General features: G+C 49.7%; 1 protein-coding gene across 11 annotated transcripts in view; it reads left to right on the forward strand.

The window, feature by feature from the left end:
- ANK1 (ankyrin 1) overlaps positions 1-20,745 on the forward strand; it is a 55,756-nt gene that overhangs the window by 11,839 nt on the left and 23,172 nt on the right. For 2 of the 11 annotated variants that reach the window (XM_085080702.1, XM_085080705.1), the window contains exons 1-4: positions 6,852-6,906; positions 15,087-15,188; positions 18,950-19,048; positions 20,133-20,231. In XM_085080702.1, coding sequence (XP_084936828.1) covers positions 6,880-6,906; positions 15,087-15,188; positions 18,950-19,048; positions 20,133-20,231 — 327 coding nt within the window. In that variant the 5' untranslated portion in view covers positions 6,852-6,879. Of the gene's footprint in view, positions 1-6,839; positions 6,907-7,394; positions 7,553-13,007; positions 13,116-15,086; positions 15,189-18,949; positions 19,049-20,132; positions 20,232-20,745 lie in introns of those variants that run through there. The other 9 variants (XM_085080700.1, XM_085080701.1, XM_085080704.1 and 6 more) reach the window with 7 other exon arrangements.

Below are 20,745 nucleotides of genomic sequence, written 5' to 3' on the forward strand. Positions count from 1 at the left end.
TCTTTGGGGCAGCCAGCTGCTCTTCCACCCAGCTCTCCAGCTCCAAATGGCATTTTGCACACTTTAAACATTTTGCACGCTTTGAGCAGATCTGAACATCAAAGGCTGGTGGATCCTGGCTCTGGCGTTACCATGGCAACTGCAGCTGAGAGGATTTGGATGTTTCTGGGACGGGATTGTGCTGCTGGGTGTGTTGGGCTAGAGTGGGGCTGCTCTTCTCACATCAGTGCCATCTGTGGGCATCATTCTGTGTGAGGGGATGGTCTGCCCCAGCCCAGGAGTACTGTGGTGCAGACCTCCGCATCTGAACTGCTCACCTCAGCTCCCTCCAGCCTGAGAGAGGAGGAGGGAGTCCTTTGCATGCTATGCCACATGTGGAAGTAGGTCAGCTGAATTATACCCTTAGATATGCTTGTTTTTCTCCTCTGGTTCTCAAGGGAGCTGAGCGGTGAGTCCTGCTTCAAGTGTTGACTCCATAGGAGCCCAAAACTGCTTCAGTGAGCCTACCCTCAGGATACTGGCCTCAGGTGCCTCTTCCATCCCCCTGCAGCTCCAGATATGCTGGATGCAGTGGATTTCCAGGAGTGAACATAAAGCTGAGCTTTAAACACTGTGAAAATACGATATTGGTCTGGCTGAGTAACATTCTACAGCAGCTCAGTCAAGGGGCAGCTGTTGATCTTCACTGTGAGTCTGTCAAGCTGTGTGTCCTACTCCTTGTGTACTGTAAAATGGCCCCAGGGCATTTATTACTGTTCTGTGAACATTACTCATTTGGGTGATCTAGCATCTCCAGCCAGTATCTGCTGAGGGGACAGGCACATGTGTGACATATTTGGACATGCACATATCAGATGACTGGGCGGGGGGGGGGGCAGGGGGGAGGGTGTGTGGAGATAGGCACTTGAGACAGATGGGTGGTTTGATGAAGCAAAGTAGGTAATTTTGAGCACCCTGCCTATTCCTTGTGCTGTCACAGCAATAGACAACCCTCAGACTTGTGACCCTCAGACTATTTTCTCCTTCATACTAAAGGAGAAAATATTTTGTCAAACTGCCTGAACATGACAGAGCAAAATCATCTGGGTGCAGACTGTGGTATTTAGGTATACCTCAGAGACTGGATGGCTGAGAATAAAGGTACACTGAAAGTGTGGGGCAAAATATGAGTTCTTGCTCTCTGGCTTGATGCTCAGTAGCAGAGCAGATTCTTTTCAAGAGAAGTACAGTGCAGCCTGCCAGGTGAGGACTGTGCATTCATCTTTTCTCACAGGAGGTCAGTCTGTTCTGCCTCGAGGCATGCACTGCAGCCAAGGGCTGGAAATCTCTTGGTCTTGAGATCCCATAACATTTAGGCATCTCTCAGTTATCTGTAGTCTTGCAGTTACAGCAGGACCAGTGGATCCAACAGGATCAATAGCTGGGGTGGATTAACTGCAGCCTGAGAAGAGTCTTGTTACCTCTTTCAAATTGGTGCCTGTCTGAGTGAAAGCTGAAATCTGCACCATGAGCAGTAATTAAGAAGTGATTTGCCCTTGGCCCATATTGTGGGCATAATGCCAAATTCTGAGTTTCCAGAACTGGGATTTTTCAGATTCAGGCTGAGTTGGTGATGCTTTTTGCTCTCAGAACTGCCTGGTCTCTAAGAGGGGGACAAACAGGGGATGCTAATCTTGTGGGTGAGATGTGTTCTGGTCTACTGGATAAGAGAGCTGGATGCAGAGGTTGCTGAACAATTTTATCTGTGCAGATATCTTCTTTGCAGCCAGGATAGCACAGTACTAAGCCATAGCATAAACAATGGGACATGAATATTCCTTTCCTTTGGGAGCTCTGCATCTCTTTCATGTCTTCACTCTGAGAATCTGACTTTCTGAGTTTTTATGCTTGAATAAGTATAAATAAGATAAATCAGTGCGGTGACATTTTCAGTTGTGCTGCCTGGCTTGTTCAAATGATGATCAAAAAGAACACCTGATAAGTCATGGTATTATGCCAGGGAGGCACATGCTATGAAGCTGTCTGTCTGCTCAGTGTGGGTGCAGGAAGGGGCAAAAGACTGCTGAAACATCTTGGTTTGGGGCTCGGACTGCTTCCTCCCCAAGAACTAAACTGTGCTTATGCTAGTACAAGGCAGCTATCTCTTGGAGTAAGAGAGCAGTCTGCTTCATCTCCAAAATCATGCCTTTGGAGGCAGCAGTGCATAGTTCAAGAAACACAGCCATAAGGAGATCTATTCAATTTGTATTTCTGAATTTCCATGGGGAATCTCACAGATTAAATAGCTCTGAACTGATAAATGACCACAAAATGGTTTCTTAGATCAGGACTATGACAGGAAGAGATTTCTTGTGTCTGTTAGCTGCTGAGCTTTGCAAATCCAGTCCATTTGGTTTCTTTTCATTTGTTCCATGCTTCTGCATGCCGATTTTTAGAGAGATTTGGAGAGAAGTGCCTGCAAATTGGCTTCCCTGCCCTCCCCTCAACAACAAAGGAGATGTAGAGGCCAATAGAGGGCAAGGGCTGGAATATTTGTGTACAACAAATCTTTGTCCCCCTCCCACCACATCACATTGCACAGCTCCTCCTCAGACAGAAAGGTAAAGAGCAGGTGTCAGTGTGGACCGCTCATGTGTTTCCTCTGTTGCTCATGGCTAATGATTCCAGCACTTTGGAAACTGAGGATCAGCCGTCGGAAAGGCAAGGCACCAGCAGCACCTATGGACTTCCTGTGAAGTCCCAAGTCACCATGCTGGAAGCCACAAACACCACAGGAAAGTGAAACCGTGTGATGCTCCGACGGCTGCCTGCTCTGAGCTGCAGCATCTATCTCAGCTCTGCAGAGCATCCTTAGCCACTTTATTATGCCTGTATCACTGCTGCTTTCTCTCAACAGGAAGAAGTGGCCCGACAGCGCCACAGTTTTTCTGTGTACCTGCTGTTATCCATGGCTGGGCAGCAGTAACAGAATTGCTAAACATTTAAATTATTCAGCTTCTGTTGTTGACTCAGCTTTAAAACTACACTGACGTTTCCTGAGATAACAGCTTGCTGACTGGAACCTGGCAGCCTGGCTGATCCTGGGAGCCTCAGCAGGTGACAGGAGCACAGGGAGTGTTTTCCTCTCTAAAGAGAAAGGAGACACACTGCAGTAAGGTGAACCCGTGCGGATCCATGTCCTTGCACCAGAAGGGTACTGCAAGTGCTCAGGGAGGAGCAGCTCTCTTCAGTGTCTGCAGTCCTGGACTCATCCTGGCATCATTTCTCAAGTGGCTGAGTTCAGGAAGGGCTGCACTTCCTTCCCTGGGCAAAGGCATATACAGCTGCCTCAAAATATTAAAGCCCATTGTTACGTTATTTACTCTTCTCCAAAGTGATGTGTTTAAGGTTCTCTTCTGCACACACTATACTCCTCATTCCCTTACATGAAGGGAAGAACAGCTGAGGACAGACTGGCAGCAGCCAGTGCCTGGTGCTGGGCGATCACTTCTCTGGTTACATGGCAGATACCAAAACCGAGGAAGGAGCCTTGCGTTCCTTCACAGCTACATCATCACACAGCTGAAGAGTTTCTCCAAAGGTCAGAGGCAGAACTTTGTATCTTGACAAAACAAAACTCTTTGTAGCTGAAAGAGCAGTTATCTTTAGAGACCTCTTCCTTCTAAATTTCCGACACAGCTTCTCTTCACCCCTGACTCTGCAGTTGCTGCTGGAATTCAATGTTTTCATCTCGGTTGTGAACCTAGAATGCAATGACACTGAGGCACCAGGGATGCTGAGCCTCATCCCAGGAGCTGTCTCAGGATAGCAGGGGGAGGAATTATTTTTCATGGGGATATGATAAATATTGTAGCATCCAGGGAACAGCATTTAAGAGAATACTGGAACCCTGACTTGAAAAATGTCCCTAAAGCCCACTGGGATGCCCAGAGGTTATTTGGTATTATTCACTATAACTCTTGGTCACTTTTTCTCAACATGAATTTGCTCTTTTTTAGACAATATTCCTGGTTTTTTCCAGTGTAAATAATGTCCCTTTGCAGAGTCCCACTTTAACTCTGTGTTAGCTTTTGTGAGTACAACAAAAGCTACTCATGACACTGAGTCCACCTTCAGTTGTCTCTGAGGCCTTTAAGGTGACAATCATATGCTCAGATGTCACTAAGGAGGGGACACAAAATAAAATTTTGGGGAATGAGCAGCCCATTCTCAGTTCAGCATCTAGAAATAGATAGGTATTAAAGAACCTGAGACCTGAGACCTTAGTCTTTTGAGGTGTTGTCATGAAAATGGAAAGAGATTTTGGAAATAAAAGCTCTTCATTTATTAGAGTTGAATTTGTCATTTTTTAAGCTGTCCTGGGCTCTGATTTCTCAGTCAGTGTTGTGCTCACAGTGTTGGTTTCTCCAGAACTGCCAAGATGTTCCTGTTAGATATAACAGGCAAGATAACAGTGATAAACTGCTAGTAAAGCAAGTTGCTCTGAGGTATGAGTTTTCAGCACTGATACATGCAACTTCACCTGTCTACAGTTAGACAGGGGCAACTTTTGGAGATGCCTCAGGTGAGGTGGTAATGAGTGAATGAGACCTATTAGAGGCACCAATGGGAAGTGTTCAGGAAATTACAATTAACAAGGGACAGCAATTAATGGAGCAAAGAGACCGGTTTTCTTAGAGATGGAGCCTCCACTGACTTCACAAACTGCCTGGGAAAGAAATGGTTTTCAGTGTGTTACATATGCCAGGCAAAGTGCTCTGTTGTCCCCCAACTTCAGGGAAGGCAGAAAGCAGACAGGTACTTCCCACCTCACAGGATCCCCTTCACGCATGCTCCTGGAATCGCCTTTACTTCTAGAGCTCTAGGTGTGTGACTGGTAGTAATATTAACCTTGTGAACTCCACAGAGTTGCTTCAAGATCCATGGGTCTGCTGCAACCTGTCACCTGCCAGCCCATGTGGATGTCACCAACCACTGGGGATACATCAGTGACCTGAGCTCTTGGTGCCTTCATGTACCTCTGAGTTGTAGGGAAATTGCTGAGGGCTGTTTGCAGGCAAAACTCCAGGTCTTAGTGGGGAAGCAGAGACTTTGTGGCTTAGCCAAGCTTGACAGGGTGATACCTAGTGGTAATATTTCTCTGTCTGTCAGCAGAGCTCTGACCTGCAAACACATTGTATTTAGGTGCTTTTCTCATTCCTCACAGTGGTAGAAAGGTTCTGCCTCAATGGTGGACCTGGGGAAATTCCATCTTACCACGTCTGCCACAGCACCATGTGGGCACCATTCCAGACCCCACAGTCACAACAGCTGCTGCCTACCTTGGACACAGTCACAGGCCTTCCTTCCCTGCACCCTGCTGTGGCTGTGGGCATAGGGTGCGTATGGGAATCCTGGGCCAGAGGCAAAGGTGAACCCCATGTCCCTTCTGGCATTGTACAGGGCTTACCTCTTCCATCTCCATCCTCATGGAGAGGATGAGGCATCACTGGATAGCCAAAAACCTGTAGGACTGAGCTAGTCTGAGACTGCTCGTCCTTTGCAGCCAAAGGGTTTGCTGATCCAGGGATTGTCCCATGCTTGAGTTTGCCCCTTCTGGATTTGTGGAAGTCACCACAAATCGAGGTTGCACAAAGTGAAGCTAAACCCAGTCTCAAAATGGGAGGGGTGAGGGGGGCAATTTCATGGGCACCATTACACTGCTTTTCCCTGAGGTGTGCTAGGAGGTACGCCCAAATGGATTGTAGGGCACAGGTAAGGGCTTTGTCAAGTGTATATGCTATCCTGGTGGATGCAGGATCTGGAGAAAGTTTGCATTATGCTGAGGGAGCAACTTTGAATTGGTTCATGAGCTCTGGCTGGTAATGGCCTGTGTCGGAGTGTGGACTTGTGTTTGCGTTTGTGACATGCAGCTATGGGGCTGGAGGGAGTGGAACCAGGATCTGAGGCACTGATAAACACTGACTCTGTAGGTTCAGAGCAGCAGCACTTTTTAGAACAAACACAGTGTGCCAACCAGCCAGCAGTTGCAGTGCCCATCCTTTTGGTAACAAACATTTGAGCTCTACCTGAACTGAAGGTGGAGTCTATTCTATCTCAAATATCAGCGGGAATCCAGACTTCCAAGGAAGTGCTGAATGACACTGGACAAAGGGAAGGTGTTTTCCCTAGACTGAGGTAAGGACTCTGCTTTGCGCTAATGCTGCACTTGGTCTTTGCTCAGTGTAAAAATCCCAATTTCTATGTAATGCAAAGCATTTTGCCATCCTAACATGTTCTGTTGATCTACTTTTCCAGCCTCTCAGCTCATATAAGTTTTCTGGTGGTGGACTGGGCTGTTTTGTAGGAATTCCTCAGAGAAATACAGCAGGCAGAGCAGTTGTTTCTTTCTCTCTGAAGCTGCAAATGTCAGAAGCGTTACTTATCAGTATACTGCCTAGGCCTTTCCAGGTGTGATCACCTCATGGCTATGCATTCACTGGTTTGGCCCAGTGCCTAGCTGGACGCACCTTGGCCGTCTTGACCCTGTAACTGGCAAAAAAGGCCAGGTGAGTGGTAGCTAGAAATAGAAACCAAGCTGTGTGGCTCCCCTGCAGTGCCCCAAGTGCTTTGCCAGGCTGGCCCCAGGTTAGCATCTGGAGCCGAGATGAGGTAAGCAAAGCACTAGTAAGAGGGATGACTCCTGCCAGCCAGTCGGGCATGGCTCTTTAGTGTCACCCTGAGCTGGAGCACAAGGAAAGGGTGGGATGGGAGCGGTCTCCAGGAGGTCTGTTCCTTTGGACAACTGGTGTGACTCCCTTGCGTGTCTTTCAGAGAGGGCATGCATCAACCACTGTGGACCCCTTGCCTTCTTGCTGCAAGCAAGGATCTCCTGAAGGGATGCTGGAGCAGGAGTCTGCTGTGCAGGTAGAAGCGGGGAAGGGGCGCGTTCATTGTATTGCAGTGGGCTCTAGGCCCTACAAAGAGCCTGGAGCTGCTGTCACTAGATCTCATTTGCCACTTCAGTTCCATCTCGGTGTCCTCCATTTGGGACTATGCCCAGTCAAGGTCTGCAGGGACCTGTGAACAACCCTCCGGCCCAGCCTGCTTTGTGTGGCATAGACCAAGAGGCAGTGTGGTTCTGGCCACAAAGCTGTGTCATTTTGCTTTATATTGCTGAAGTTTCATCTTCCCTTGTACTGTTTGAAGAGCAGGGTTCATGCACATGGGCTCCTCCCTGTTAGCAGCTCACAGATGTGTTTATGAAGTGCAGCTCAGGCATGACATTCACTAAACACTGTGCCCAGCCTGGCAACTCTCCCCAGGCCCCTGACGTGGGACAACCCGTAATCTCCAGACTCCAGACAGGGGCCTCCTTGTTGTGCTGGCTTGCAGTCAGGTGTGTGAGTGGTGATAGGGTATGGTCCTGCTGCTGATAAACCTCTTCCAGTCTGCTCATGCTTGGTTTGACTGCAGCATTCAGTGTAAGTGGATTGATCAGAGCTGCAGACCCTGGCTGTCCAGGGTGAGCTGACCTTCTCCTGCAGTGATGACATGCCTGCATTACTTGAGGGTGAGTACTTGGGCATGGTCAGAGGTTCACTGGGCAACAAAAGGGGAGAGGAATCATGTCAGCTGGTTTCCACAAGGGAGTTTAGGTATATTCTGGCTGGTAATATGAACTTAAGTCCAAAGAAAATGGCTCTTCTTCCCAAACAGTTGCAGCTAAATGAACCTCAGACTGGCAGGAAGGCAGACTGCCCTTCTTAGGTCATTGGTAACTTGACTAAAGTAATCCTTGGAGCCAGTGACAGTGCCTGTCATTGAAACCAGGTCCCCTTTGCCTTGTCCTTCTCACCACTGTTTTGCTGAGAGGGAGCTGCCCCCAGGTGTGTGTTTGGATTTTTTTTTTTCACTGTTATGATGGTAAATGTTGATTTCTGTGATCACCTTTCTTATTTTACCCCTCTGGAGAGCTGGGACAGATGCACAGGATGATGTTTCTCTCAGCACAGTGCTGCGCTAGCTCTGCTGTGGAGCAGGTGGCTGTGCTGCAATGGCTTTGCTTGCATGTCCTCACGGGGGATCTGCTGGAAGAGATATATTACCAGGCCTGTGCTTCAGGTGCTTTTCTGTCAATGCTTTCTTCCCTGCATGGCTTACAGAGGCTGCACCCCAAGCACTGGCCAGGCAAGCCTGGCTTAAGGCTGAAGGCAGTAAATCTATGGTAGCCACAGCACAAGAACTGTACAGTAATATCTCCCAGCATGCAGATCCCAGCAGAAAGTGCCCTTCTGTGCACTTTTGTTCATGCAGGCAGGCAAAGCAGGTGTGGACTAGTCCTGCTGGAGCAGAGGTAGGGAATGAGTCAGAACAGACTGCAGAAATCGAGAGCAGTTTATAAGTATCACTAAGAAGAAGGAAGCTTCTCCACAGGGGAACCAGGGCAGACCCTGATGGTATGATTTGGACTCCAGCACCTCACCGGAGCATGAGGGCACTGACAGAGTCCAGGGCAGGTTGAGGCTGGTCCAGAAGCTGTGTCTTAGTTCCAGATTGACATAAGGCAGGCTCAGAGCATGCCTCTGATTTCCCCCTTGCACCAGCAGCCTACTAGAGCCCTCTCACTCCCCAGTGTTTATTGCACAGACCTGCCTGAACCATGTCATGGTCCAAAAAAGGTAGTGCATTAGGAAAATAAGAAAGTAGTTGCTGTGCTGCTGCATCTCTCTCAGCAGCTGTAAATGTTATGTTGTTAGAAGAGGTGTAGTGCCTGAGCAAAAAGCTGTCATGTATTGTCTTCAGTCACAGTCTATATAGTTTTTGATGAGGTAAAAATAGCTTTTCTTTTTCAGGATATGCAGAGAGCAGAGGCTCCTGCTAACATCAAAGGAGAGTGACAGCTTTCCCCTGGGTGTGCATGGCCTCAGCTGGCAGGAGCAGGAGCTGTGTTAATTCTTGCTTTGCTTAGGCTCTGTGTGAAAGGAAAGATGTTTTGGTCTCCTTTTCCTGTTCAGGTCTCTGGACCAGCCCGTTTCACTCTCCACTCTCCCCTGCTGCTGGACCCAGCATTGTACTTCAAAGGGAAAGCGATAGTTTGCAAATGACAAAGTAAGATCTTGAGCACATTACTTAGAAAATCTATTAGCAGCAGGCAGGCACTGCAGGCTTTCATAGAGGTGTGGGCTGTAGCCCACCAGGGGATCCTTATCAGAAAGATCAGTCTGCTGTGTAGGGGCAGCTCCTTGCTGCCATGCTCTGTGCAGATTAAGCTGTTTCTGATATCTGCCTTCCTCGCAGTTCTGAACCTGTTCCAGCTGGAGCAGCCAGGAAAGGGGACCTGTGAGTGGGGGAGGAAGGAGCCAAATGGCAACGCAGATGTCATCTGTGTCCAAAAATGCTCAACAGGGACTGAGTTAACCTTGACCCTGACCTATACCACCAGTGACAGTCCAGAACTACCTCTTCTGTTAAGGGTGCACAAAAATGGCCTTTCCAAAAGCTCATTACTTATGATTATGTAATGTTAGGGGATTGTGCATGGTGGAGAGGCCAGTCTGATGCTGGCACTGGAAAGCTTACCCTCTCTTCAGCACTGTAAAAATGCTGATTGACAGGTTGCTTCCCTTCCCACAAACCTGCCAGGGGCCTTCCTTCCCTTCTTCTTCTGCTTTGACATTTCTCCTTTGCCAGTTGTGCCAAGTTCTTCTCCAGCTCTATCCCTTGCATGGGAATGTGAGCAGGTCCTGCATGCTCTGATTCACCTGCTGCGAGGTGGTTGAGCTCCCCCTTGCATCCTGCTCTGGGGATCTCTGCTGGGCATATCAGCCATCAGCCTCTGTGGTACCTGCTTTGGGGCTGTTGTGAAATCTCCACCAAGCAGAAAGGAGCATGGACAAAGGGTTTACTCAGGCTGGTACATTCTTGTGCCTTGACTCCCATCAGTCCTACTAAGATCTGTGGACCTGTGCTAAATCATGTGGGCAGAGGTGAGGATGATGGGAGAACAGAACTTGGGCATATGGATTTATCTGTCTTGAATCATATGGATAGGGATGAGGATGAGGAAAGAATAGAATTTAAGCATTTCAATTTATCCTTTCATCAGATTATTTTTCCCAATGCTTTTGCTTTTCTCTTTCTTCTGGGTTTGCGGTATCTGTCTGTTCTTGGTGTTCTGCTGGCTGACTGCCTGAGGCTTTGCTATTGTGGTCTTTCTGGAGATGCTGTACTCTTCTGAATGCTGCCTTCTACTCAGAAGGGCAGAAACCTGCCAGTAGGTTTTGTTTCTGCTGCAGGCCCCCACTGAGACCATCCAGTTTTTGCTAATACAGATAGGAGAGAAAGTTCCCATAAAATAGATAGTGTGGTTTCTGTTTCTGAGCATTTTGAATTGAATCTCCTGATCTTCCCTGATTATCCTGTGGGGACCCTAGGTGTTACCTTTAACTGCTCTTAATCTTAGCAGCTCTTTTAGTGTGTTTTGAGGACTGACAAATTCTTCTCATCTGATGAAAAAGGACTGAGGTTATCACCTGCAAACCTGTGCACTTAATATCTGCAGGGCAGAGAGGTCCAAATGAGCATGGGCTCCAGAGAAATTCCTAGGCTGGGCAGTTGCTTAAAAGTAAACCACTTCACTGATGTGAGGTTTTGGCGTCTCTGCTGGAAATAATGCCTCAAAGGTGAGGATCATGCCCCATTGTTGGATACAAGCCCCCATGAGCAAGGAAATGTCAAAGCAAATGGCAAGGGCTGTTGCCCTTGGCAAGGATTTATCACACGTCCCCAGCTGGCAGCACTGACTTTAGGTTCCAGGACACTGGCACTAGTAGCTGGAAGTAACTGGATGACCTCTGAGATGTGAGTTGGACCTTCCCACAGCATCCAGACAGGATGCCCATAGCAATACATGGCTTGGTGCAAGGATTCAGGTTTGCTTCTCACTGCCAGTCCTGGGGTTCTCTGGTTGTTAGGGGTGACTGTGTGCTGCCCAGCCTTCGGGTGTTTTCTTGCTGAACCTCTTCTGTCCGCTGCTCGTGAACTGCTCCAAGCTCTCTGTCAGCTTGGCTGAAAAGACAAGTGGGCAGACAGGGTAAAGAGGGCAATGCAGCAGGATGCGTGTGTGCCAGGCTGGAATAGTGTGGTGACTTGCTTCTTTCCTGTCTTTATGTCCCAGAAAACACTGTGAGATCAGCACAAGTCCCTGAACTTATTTACACTTGGTAATCATCTACTTATAGCATTTAGCAGCTAATAGCGAGTGGGCTCCTGTCAAGTGTGGCCACCTTTTACAGGAGGAGGCAATGCTAAGACCCTCCCTTTTGTTATCAGTGATGAGCAGCAGGAGCTGGTGGGAGCTCCTCCCTGGGTGGGAGTGAGAGCAGGCACTGCCAGAAGAGATTACAGCAGGACACTGCCCACAGCCAGAGACACAGCAGGCTTACGAACCTCTGACTGCAGCCCTTGAAATCCAGCCTGAGCCTCTGGTTTGGCTTCCCCTTTGCTTATTGCCTTGGCCATGGCTACAATGCAATGGTAATTCTAGGTGGTTCCAGGCTTCCCCTGTTGGGGTGAAGGGGTGAAGGGGCTGGTGGCCCTAGTGGCATTAATGCTGTGAGAGCAGGAGGACACCCGGGAAAAAGAACAGAAGAAACCTCTCCTCAGAGCCAGGAAAAGGTGCAATGAGAAATAATTGACTCTGAAACCAGGACAGAGGGAAAGAGAAAAATTTAGATTGTCAGCAGACAAGGGAAGGTTTGTCCTGAAGGAAAAGAAAGGGGAGTAGAAGCACAGCAGGATGTGCCACGCTATGTTTTTGACTTTAGAAGGGCTTGGAGCACTTAACGAAGTCCAGATCTGAGGCTTCTCTCTTGGGGAATTGCTGGCAGCAGCTTCCTGACACTTCACAGCTTGTATCTCCACAAGTCTGTGGAACATGATGTCTGTGTATAGGATTTAGCAGCCACATAAGAGTGGAAGAGGTACACAACAGCAAGTGAGGCAGTTTATTTTCTCCCCTGGAATATCCCCTTCCTGGAAAATTGCTAGGAAGGCAAAGGAGAATGGAGAAAAAACTCTGCAAACTCCAAATAAAGGAAAATCAGCAGAGGCAGTTTCTGCATCTGGACGCAGTTACTGTCTCTTCTGGGGCACACAGATAACGAGTGACTGTGTGTGCACATGAGGCATGTCTGTGCTGCGTTTTGTGCTTGTTAGTGGGTGGTGTTAACTGTGCAATGCATATGTCTGTGTCTGGGTGAGTTGGGGTGGTGCTGACTGGGATACGTGTATGTATCTTCTTGATGTGCACATCTACTTATATTCACGGGGTCTCTGCATTTCTTGCTGTCAGTGGTCCCTTTTGCTGAAATTCGGGAGATGGCAGTGACCCAGCCCGTGCTTCTGTTTCCTGGGGAATGAATTGCCCTGAGCAATAGGCAGGCAGTCCCATTGTGCAGCCTGACATCAGAAGGACAATATGACAGTGGATCTGCTTTTACCATTTGAGCCGAGCTATTCCATCCTCTGTGGTGGAATGTGTGGTCTGACTGCTGGTGTCTGATGCCCTGCATCTCTCTGTGCATCTCTGGAAGGTACATGCTGAGCATGAGGCACAAAAGGGCAGCACCTCTGACACACTCTAGCCTTGGCTAGAGTTTTTCAAGGTCTGTTTTTCAAGGTCTGGGCCCCAGCATCCAGAGGGTCAGGGGGGAATATATCAACTCCTCTCCTCTGTGGCAGGAGTTACCTGTGAGTTGCCAGGTTCCTGGCCATATCTGTGGGGCTGCTTTTCCTCTGCTGTTCCCGAGGTGGTACCTGCAGTTCTGACCCCCTCCCTGCGCTTGGCAGCAGTCATTTGCTTTCCGGAGGTGGCTTGGTATTAAATATCCTGTCTGACACAATAATGGAGAGAAAATGAACAAATTCCATTAGCAGTTGGCGATCCCTGCAGGGTCTGCATTGGAGAGAGGACGGAGCCTGTATTTTTAGATAGAATGCAATGTAACTTACTGCCTCTCTCAAAGCTGGGGAGTAGATAACCAAGGAGGGAGAGAGGGGACACCAGGCTCAGGTTTCAGCCGAAGTGCCAGACTATGGCAGCACGAAAGGGCAGGTCCGGTCCAGACGTGGCTGTGAGTATACAACACACTTCTCCTTGATGCCCACAGAGACCTCTGCTTTGCTTTTCTGCTTGCTTTCTGCCTGTAGTCTCTGCTGCTGGTTGTGCTGGGGCTTTGGGAGCCCTTTTGCTGCAGGACCATGTAGAGTTTTACCATTTTAATCTTCAGATCTCCATGTGTGTGCCATGGGTGACCAGAGCCTGGCTGAGCTGTGCTTTGATTTTCCAAGGGTTTGCTGCCTTGTTGTCAATCCTGACCTCAGAAGCAGAGGCTTCTAGCAGTGTCTGGAGTTGGAAAAGCTCTTTGCATTCAGCCTGTTGCTTGAAGCTGTCAGTGTTTCCTCACTGGATTCCAGACAGCACGCAGAGCTCAGAGTGTGAATGTGCACTTCTAAGCACAACGCTGGTGTTGCCTTCTGCCTCTTGCAGTTGATCCTTGTGTGTGAGCAGAACACTGAGGCACCACGTCGTGTCTCCTCTTGTGTTCCCAGCCCTGCCAAAGCCACAGGTCTGCTGTGAATCTGGGAATCTTCCCTGATAGATGGGGCTCTCCTCTGAAGTTGAAGCAAGCAGAGCCAGCTGGCACAGGAGGTCATGCGATCAGCACGTGTTCCCCTGGCACAGGGAGGCTGCGCACCAGGACGAGGCATGGTGGTGCTGCCCTCCACCACCTGTCCTTCTGGCCTGTGGGCTGCCCTAGACGGGCCATGGCACCCTGCCTCTGTGGTGGTAGCCTGGCTTGAGCTCTGTGCCTGGCCCAGCAGGGCCAGGACACCGTGTCTGTGGGCCCTACCTCTACAGCGGGGAACAGGGTCCTGATGGGCCCAGGACATGTCAGCGTTTCATTGTGGTAGGAGGGTCAGGCAGAAAGGATGAGCTGGAGGAGGCAGATGGAGGAGACCAGAAGGCATCTGAGTTGTGCATTCCAAAGTCCCAATTCAAATGTTTGAGACTGCAAAGAGAAGGGAAGAGAGTAGCCCTGAACCTGTGTGATGCATCATCCTCCCTCGTATGCCTCCAGTGCTTTTGTCCCTGTCTGTGTTGCTTCCAACTCCCGTCCCAGAGCTTCCTAATCCTGGATGCTCCTCTGCAACCAGGCTGTGGGCAATACAGGATGGCCTGGGGTGGCAGAACAGAGGTTCTCCTAGCACAGGAGGTTCTTTGACCAGTGGGACTGGTACAAGAGGGGCTCTGATTTTCTCTTGGAGCTGAGGACTGAGGAGTGTGTGCTGCACTGCTGCCATGGACATCTTGTGGCTCTTGGCTGCAGAGAGCCCTTTGGGCTGGCCTGAGCAGGCAGGTACCAGCTCATGGTTAGCAGTCCCAATTCCCAGACTCAGACCCACATCACTGCATTTCCACCCTGTTCTCCAGCTTCCAGTGAGCCATGCCATTGTCTTCATTTGCTGCCTCACACTGCTAAGTAGTGTCGCTCAAAGTATTGCTATGCCTTGCCTGGGCTGGCTGTGGTGTAGCCGTTCAGGGAGACACTGTCAAAAAAGAGAGTTGTGACTTCCACAGCTCTGAGGTGCTCAGCTGGGGCCATTGTCCCTGATGCTGGTACTTGAGCTCATTGATGTGGCTACCCAGTGGCTTCTGGAGGAGGGTAGGGGTGGGCTCACTACAGCTCCATCACTGTGGTCGTTCAGCCCAGACACAGAGGGGTTTCCTGGGCCAAGGGAGGTTGTCGTGGTGACAGGAGCTCCCTCCCTACTGTCCCTATAGTGTGACAGAATAAGCTGTAGACTTTCTGCCCCATTATCTGGATGCTCTTCACTTTAAGTCCAGGTCCCAGTCTTTCTTCCTGTCTGATCTGGGGGACCTCAGTCTGTCCCAGCAGTTCCCAGTGTGACCTGCCTGGCCTCTGACTTTTCTGGTCTCTGTAGTTATGTTCTCTGTAGCTGAGCGAAGAGCTGATCCAGTGCTGGTGGTGGGGGAGAACAAGGGGGCTCTGAGTTTCATGCTTTTTCTTTTTGTCCCTAAGGCTGATGCTGCAACCAGTTTCTTGAGAGCTGCAAGATCTGGGAATCTGGACAAAGCCTTGGATCACCTCAGGAATGGGGTAGATATTAACACCTGTAACCAGGTAAGTGAAACCCACAGGGCTTCTGTTTCTATCTTTAGTTCATGTGAAAATGTGGCTGACCAGAGGGCAGACCTGGAGCAGCTGTCTTTGGGACCAGTACGGCAGCAATAGCTATAAAGATCTGGGGAGCCTGGATGTACTGGCTGGAGCATAGCAAAGGACATCAACAGATAAACAGAGAGGGCTCCTTTAGTTTGACAAGCAGCTGGGGCAATTGGAAGGGGCTCAGCTGCTTCTCAGGGCAGAGCAGATAGCTTTGAAGAGTAGCACAGTGGCTGAAACATCACAGAAGTGGCTCTTGGGGGTTATTCCCCTTGCCTGCAGTGCTGCAGTGCTGAGGCTTTCGGATTCCTAGAAGTTGCAGTTTATCACAAGCAGTGAATGTTTGCAAAATGCCAGTTATCATGGTTTGGGAGGTGTTGGGCAGGAGGAGCCTTCCTCATCCTGAACAGAAACAGGTTTGTATGGGAACAAAGAGCTGCAGACACTGAGGAATTGTTTGAACATCATGATCAGAACATTTTGTATCTGTGTAGCTGCCAAATGCAAGTGGCTGAGTCTGAATTGGGGCAGGTGCTGTAGGGACAGACTCAGGGGGCCTAGGCTGAGCAGGGGGAGCAGACAGGCTGTGCTGTCACTGCTTTCTGGAACAGTGGTGTTGCTGGGGAGGCTGACTCAGCACGTAGCACAAAGGAATATTCGTCTGTTTCAGTATCAAGTCCCCAGACCAAGTGAAGTTCAGACCTACTGATTTGTGCGCTGCAGCAGCCAGTGTAGTTACTGGAGACAGGTTCCCACGGGGCAAGCAGATTGCACCATGGATGTTCACTCATTTCTGATAGCAAGCCTAAAAGTAGAGGGGGGATTTCAATGTCCACTGGTCCTGTAATGCTCTAGTCCAGAGGAATGTGGGGTTTTAGAGAGGGCTCTGTAAAGAATTACAACAGGGTGACCCATCCACAAGCTAAAGAGGATGGCTTTGAACTTCTTCCTTACCAAAAGAGATGGTCAGTCCTGTCTGCACTGACTGGCTTCAAGTCCTGTTTCCAGTGAGAGTTCTGGTGCTGGTGAGGGGAGTTAACACTTTGATGGCAAGATGGTAGCTATAGTGGTATGAGGCTCTTTTCTCAGTGATGTCTTTGCACTGGGTCCTGCCATTTCCCTGAGGTTAGATGGCACTTTGGGGTTTCCTTCTGAGGAATATCAGACCTGTGGGAAAGGTCCAACCTCACATGTCCTGTATAGAATAAAGAGGGATATATGTGGTCAGACCTATCCCACAGGCCCTGTATTCTTACTCAAGTGCAGAGACCTTGACATGCCATCTGATCTTCATCCTGCCGATTTCACCTCCTTCATTGCTTGATCAGTGTCTTCATCATCCACCTGTTTTGTTTCAAGTGCCAGCATGGTCTCATCTCATCCATGAGGAGCTGGAGGACTGAGGATGAGTGCACCTTGCTGCCAGGACTCTCACCAGCAGGGAACAGCGCCGTCCTGGCACATGGGTGCCCAGGAGATGGTCTTTGTTGAGGTGGCCAGTCCTGATGGGCAGTCCAGAGCATGGCCCTGCTTCGGGATAGGCTAAGTGCAAAGTCCCTGTGTTTTTCTGTAGGGCTGCATTTGTCACATTGATAGCCAGCGATTTGATTTCTGATAATTATTTGCAGCATTTGGTGAGGAAAATACAGTGCCTTTCAAATTACGCACATCCTGTGGCAGCTTTGGGTCAGATGTGCTGTCAAGCCAAAGCAAATGTGCGAAACAGCCTGTACTGTTCCTCGAGCAGAAATACCAATGGGCCACCAATGGAAACAATCTTCTGAAAACATTGTGCTTATTGCACAACCATTTGTCACAGGTTAATGATTTGTCACAGGATTACAGCATCAAAAGCTTATTTATGAATTCTTTCCATGAAACAGAATGTGGGCTGAGGGGAGCAGCTGAGCATCTGTGGTCTTGCACTCCAGTTGTTGGTTATGTGAGTCTGAGAAAAAGCTTGCATGTCTGTGGTCATTTATCATTTACCCAGCTAGTGAGCTCACAGATGTAGGGATGCCAGTGATTATCTGTATGGGGTTGTGTAGGTGTGTCTTCAGAAATTGGGCTTGGCCACAGAAGATGGACTCAGTGTAGCCACATCTGGCTGGGGAGCATTTCCTTTCAGTGGCATTGTTCTGGGGATGTTACAGCACTCCCACTTCATTTCCCCTTGGAAGCAGACCTTTTCTGCTTGAGGCTTGACAGAACACTGGAGTTGGTATGCTGAGGAAGCCTGTGGGTTTTTAGATTTTTGCTCTTTGTGCTGTAATCAGAGTTGAGCAAAAGACTCTGTGACTCTTCAGCTATGATCCTGAACAACTGGTGCTGCGAGTGAGAAAGAGTGGAAAACCCTTTTCCAAGTCTGACAACACTGTTGAAGCAGTTCTGAGGGCTGGAACTGAGTCTCCCTGGGCATATTCTGCTCCCCTACCAATATTTCGATAGGGATGAAGCATTTTTGTGTAGTGACCTTCCAGTCAGGAGTCAAAACACAGGGTTGGGAGGTGGAGAACTTGGGCAGGAGCTGTTGTCCCTCTGCCATGCAATAACGCTGTGTAGGGGTGAGTAAACCTAGCACCAGGGAGAAGTGAGGGACAAGGAAAAAAAAGTGGCATCTGAAATGCCTGTAGGTAACTAACCTCTTTTCCAGCAAATATCCCAGCTCATTTGTTCACATCTGGGAAGTGGAAGAGGCTGTCAGAAATAATGGAGCAGATGCTGTCTCAGTAGCCCTGAGGATGCTGTCCGACCAGACACCTCTCCTTCTGGCAACCTGGGGATTCTAAAGGGGCACTGGCCAGTCCTCAGCTCCTAGTGTTCAGGTCCACGTGTAGGAAGAAGGCAAGCTAAATTGGGGCCCACACAGAGATAATCCTGAGAGGTCACTTTAGCTCTTTGGGAGCTTCCTGGAACTGCTAGAGCTTAACAGTGACACGACCAGCACCTTCTCTGCACTCTTTGCTGCAGCTGAACTCTGGGGGAGCAAAGCCCACCGTGAGCTGCAGGATGGGGTGTTGCTGGGCAGTCTGAAAGCCAGGGAGAAGCCCTAGAGGTCTGGACTGGAAGCTCACAAACTACTGTGAATTAAATTTGGCTGCTGGTTGATAAAATCATTGTCCCAAACATGGCTTCTCGCTGCACATCTGTCTGTGTAAATGTTAAAGTTTAAGGTTTGTATGTGCACTTACACAGCAGTTGTGGTGCATCCTTGCTCTGGGCTGTGCACAAAGCTCAGCTCTGTGCTTTAGGTGTGAAAAACCAGACTGTGAGGAGGGGCACCCTATGGAAAGTCACTTGAGCAAAGACAGGAGTTGACATCAGGGATGTGCCATGAGCAGGGAGGACTGAAGCAGTGCCTGTGCCGCGAGCACATAATGCTGAGCTGTGGTACCCCCCATCTGCAGGAAATTGCCTACGTGGGCTGCATGTTTTGTTCATGGAGAAACCTCCAGCATTAGTCAGCAACTCAGCGTTCAGTTGTGTGAAGTTTTCCTGGCAGCATGAAGCTGTTTGTGGCCCCATGGCTGGTGCACTAGATGTCAATGCAGAGCTCCAAGGCAAGGTAATGGCTCCTGCCACCACCGGCCTGGACTTTCTCCAGCATGGGCCAAGTGCCTACAGTCATGTCTGCGCAGGAACTCTGAGTAGGTTTCTCCTCAGAGAGCTCCATCCCCAGATGATGACTAATTCCCCTCTCCCCCCTTTGCTTCCTCCAGAATGGGCTGAACGCCTTGCACCTGGCCTCCAAGGAGGGCCATGTGAAAATGGTGGTGGAGCTGCTGCACAAAGAGATAGTTTTGGAGACAACGACCAAGGTAAGGACAAGGAAGTCTGGTCACACTGGTCACAGCTCCCCACCCTGCCACTGCTGCCAGACACACAAGCTGTAGCTGAGCAGTGAATCATGCTGTTTGTTGTCAGCCCCCAGAGAAACTGTGCCAGTGGCAGTGCTGCTGGGCTGGGACCTGGGGTCAGGCTCTGGTTTTAGCACAGCCAAGCCTGTGCTGGGCATCTCTAGATGGGTGGGAGGTGCCTCTTCCTCATGGGGGCCATTGTGGACTTCAGAGGAGAGTAACATAAACCACAACATGTGCTAGTGCTGTCTTACTAACATCTCCTCCCGGCACGGGCTGCTGGCTCAGGTCAGCCTGTGCTGCCCCAGCACAGCCCTGCATATTCCAGTGCTGAGATGGCCTCAATAGCATTGTCACAAGCCTGGCGAGCTCTGGTAAACAGAGCTCCATAAATAACATCTTGTTCTTTCAAGCATCACCACAGCAGGTGTGATTCTTCCTTGATGACAAGCAAGACAACGGCACAAGCAAGCAGAGCTGACAAATGAGCAGCCTCTAGCACTGGTTGTAGGGCTGCGAGAAGGCTGAGGAGGAGGCCTCAGTTGTCACCTCCCTGGTGCTCTCGCAGCGATCTGGACACAGAGCAGAGTCTGGCATTCTGCCATACCACCCAAAGGCACAAGTCGGAAGAGCTTGTGTGTGCATTTTCCAGCCTGCTCATCATCCCTTTATATCTGCTGGGATGCCTTGGCTACCAGGATGCACACTGCAGTTTTGCCTGAAGACTGCCAGCTCAGCTCCCCAGTCCTCCCTCCCCTCTTCATCTCTCAGTGCTGGAGATGCACAACGCTTGACAGTGCACACAGCTTTTGCTGCCAGTAACTTCATGGGAGAGATGAAATCACTCTCTTCCCTCGCCAGCAAATGGGAAGGGTGGCTGGCTGGTCTACAGCAGGGATCGAACATGGAGTGAGAGCTGCATGGCCTCCTAAAGGTTTTCCTGGCCAGCTGCTCTGGTTGCATGCCTGTTAGCACAATAGGCCCATCTTTCCCTGGCATTCTAGGCTTCTTCAGCCCCTGATCATTATCCTGTGGTTTCTTTCAGAAGGGAAACACAGCCCTGCATATTGCTGCCTTGGCTGGACAACAGGACGTGGTCCGGGAGCTGGTGAACTATGGGGCCAACGTCAATGCACAGTCCCAGGTAGGGTGACCTGGGCTGACATGGGAAAGACATCCATCCTGTGTGATGGTGGTGTCCTTATGGTGGGAACTATGCCCAGCATGGGCACTTCAGCAGCCTTTTGCAGTTTCTCTCTAGTCCTGTTCCAGAGCAAGGACTGCTCTGCCAGACTCTTAAAAGGAGATAAGTGTGCAAATGGTGTGGAGGGAGTCTTGAGGCAAATGGGGAGACCAGCGTGGCCTCTGATGAGGGAGTCCATGTCAGCATACACAAGCATGTTGAACTAATCCTGGGAGGACTCGTTGCTGATGCCTCCCTGACAGCTTGGAGATCTCCAGCAACCCCTGCAGTTATACACAGTGTACTTCTTCACTCTGTCTTCCTTGAGCCTGGTAGGGCTGAAAGCTCTTCAGATTTTGCCTGATGGGAGAATTGTCCCTGAAGCTAGGGACAATACTGGCAGTGAGCAGAAGGCAGTGTCTCCTGGGCTGACTCTTATCAAGCATTGTCTGTTTTTTTCTGGATGTGTGGAGCC

This window comes from Lichenostomus cassidix, chromosome 22 (assembly GCF_008360975.1).
Source record: "Lichenostomus cassidix isolate B80296 chromosome 22, HeHo_3.0, whole genome shotgun sequence".
NCBI lineage: Eukaryota > Metazoa > Chordata > Aves > Passeriformes > Meliphagidae > Lichenostomus > Lichenostomus cassidix.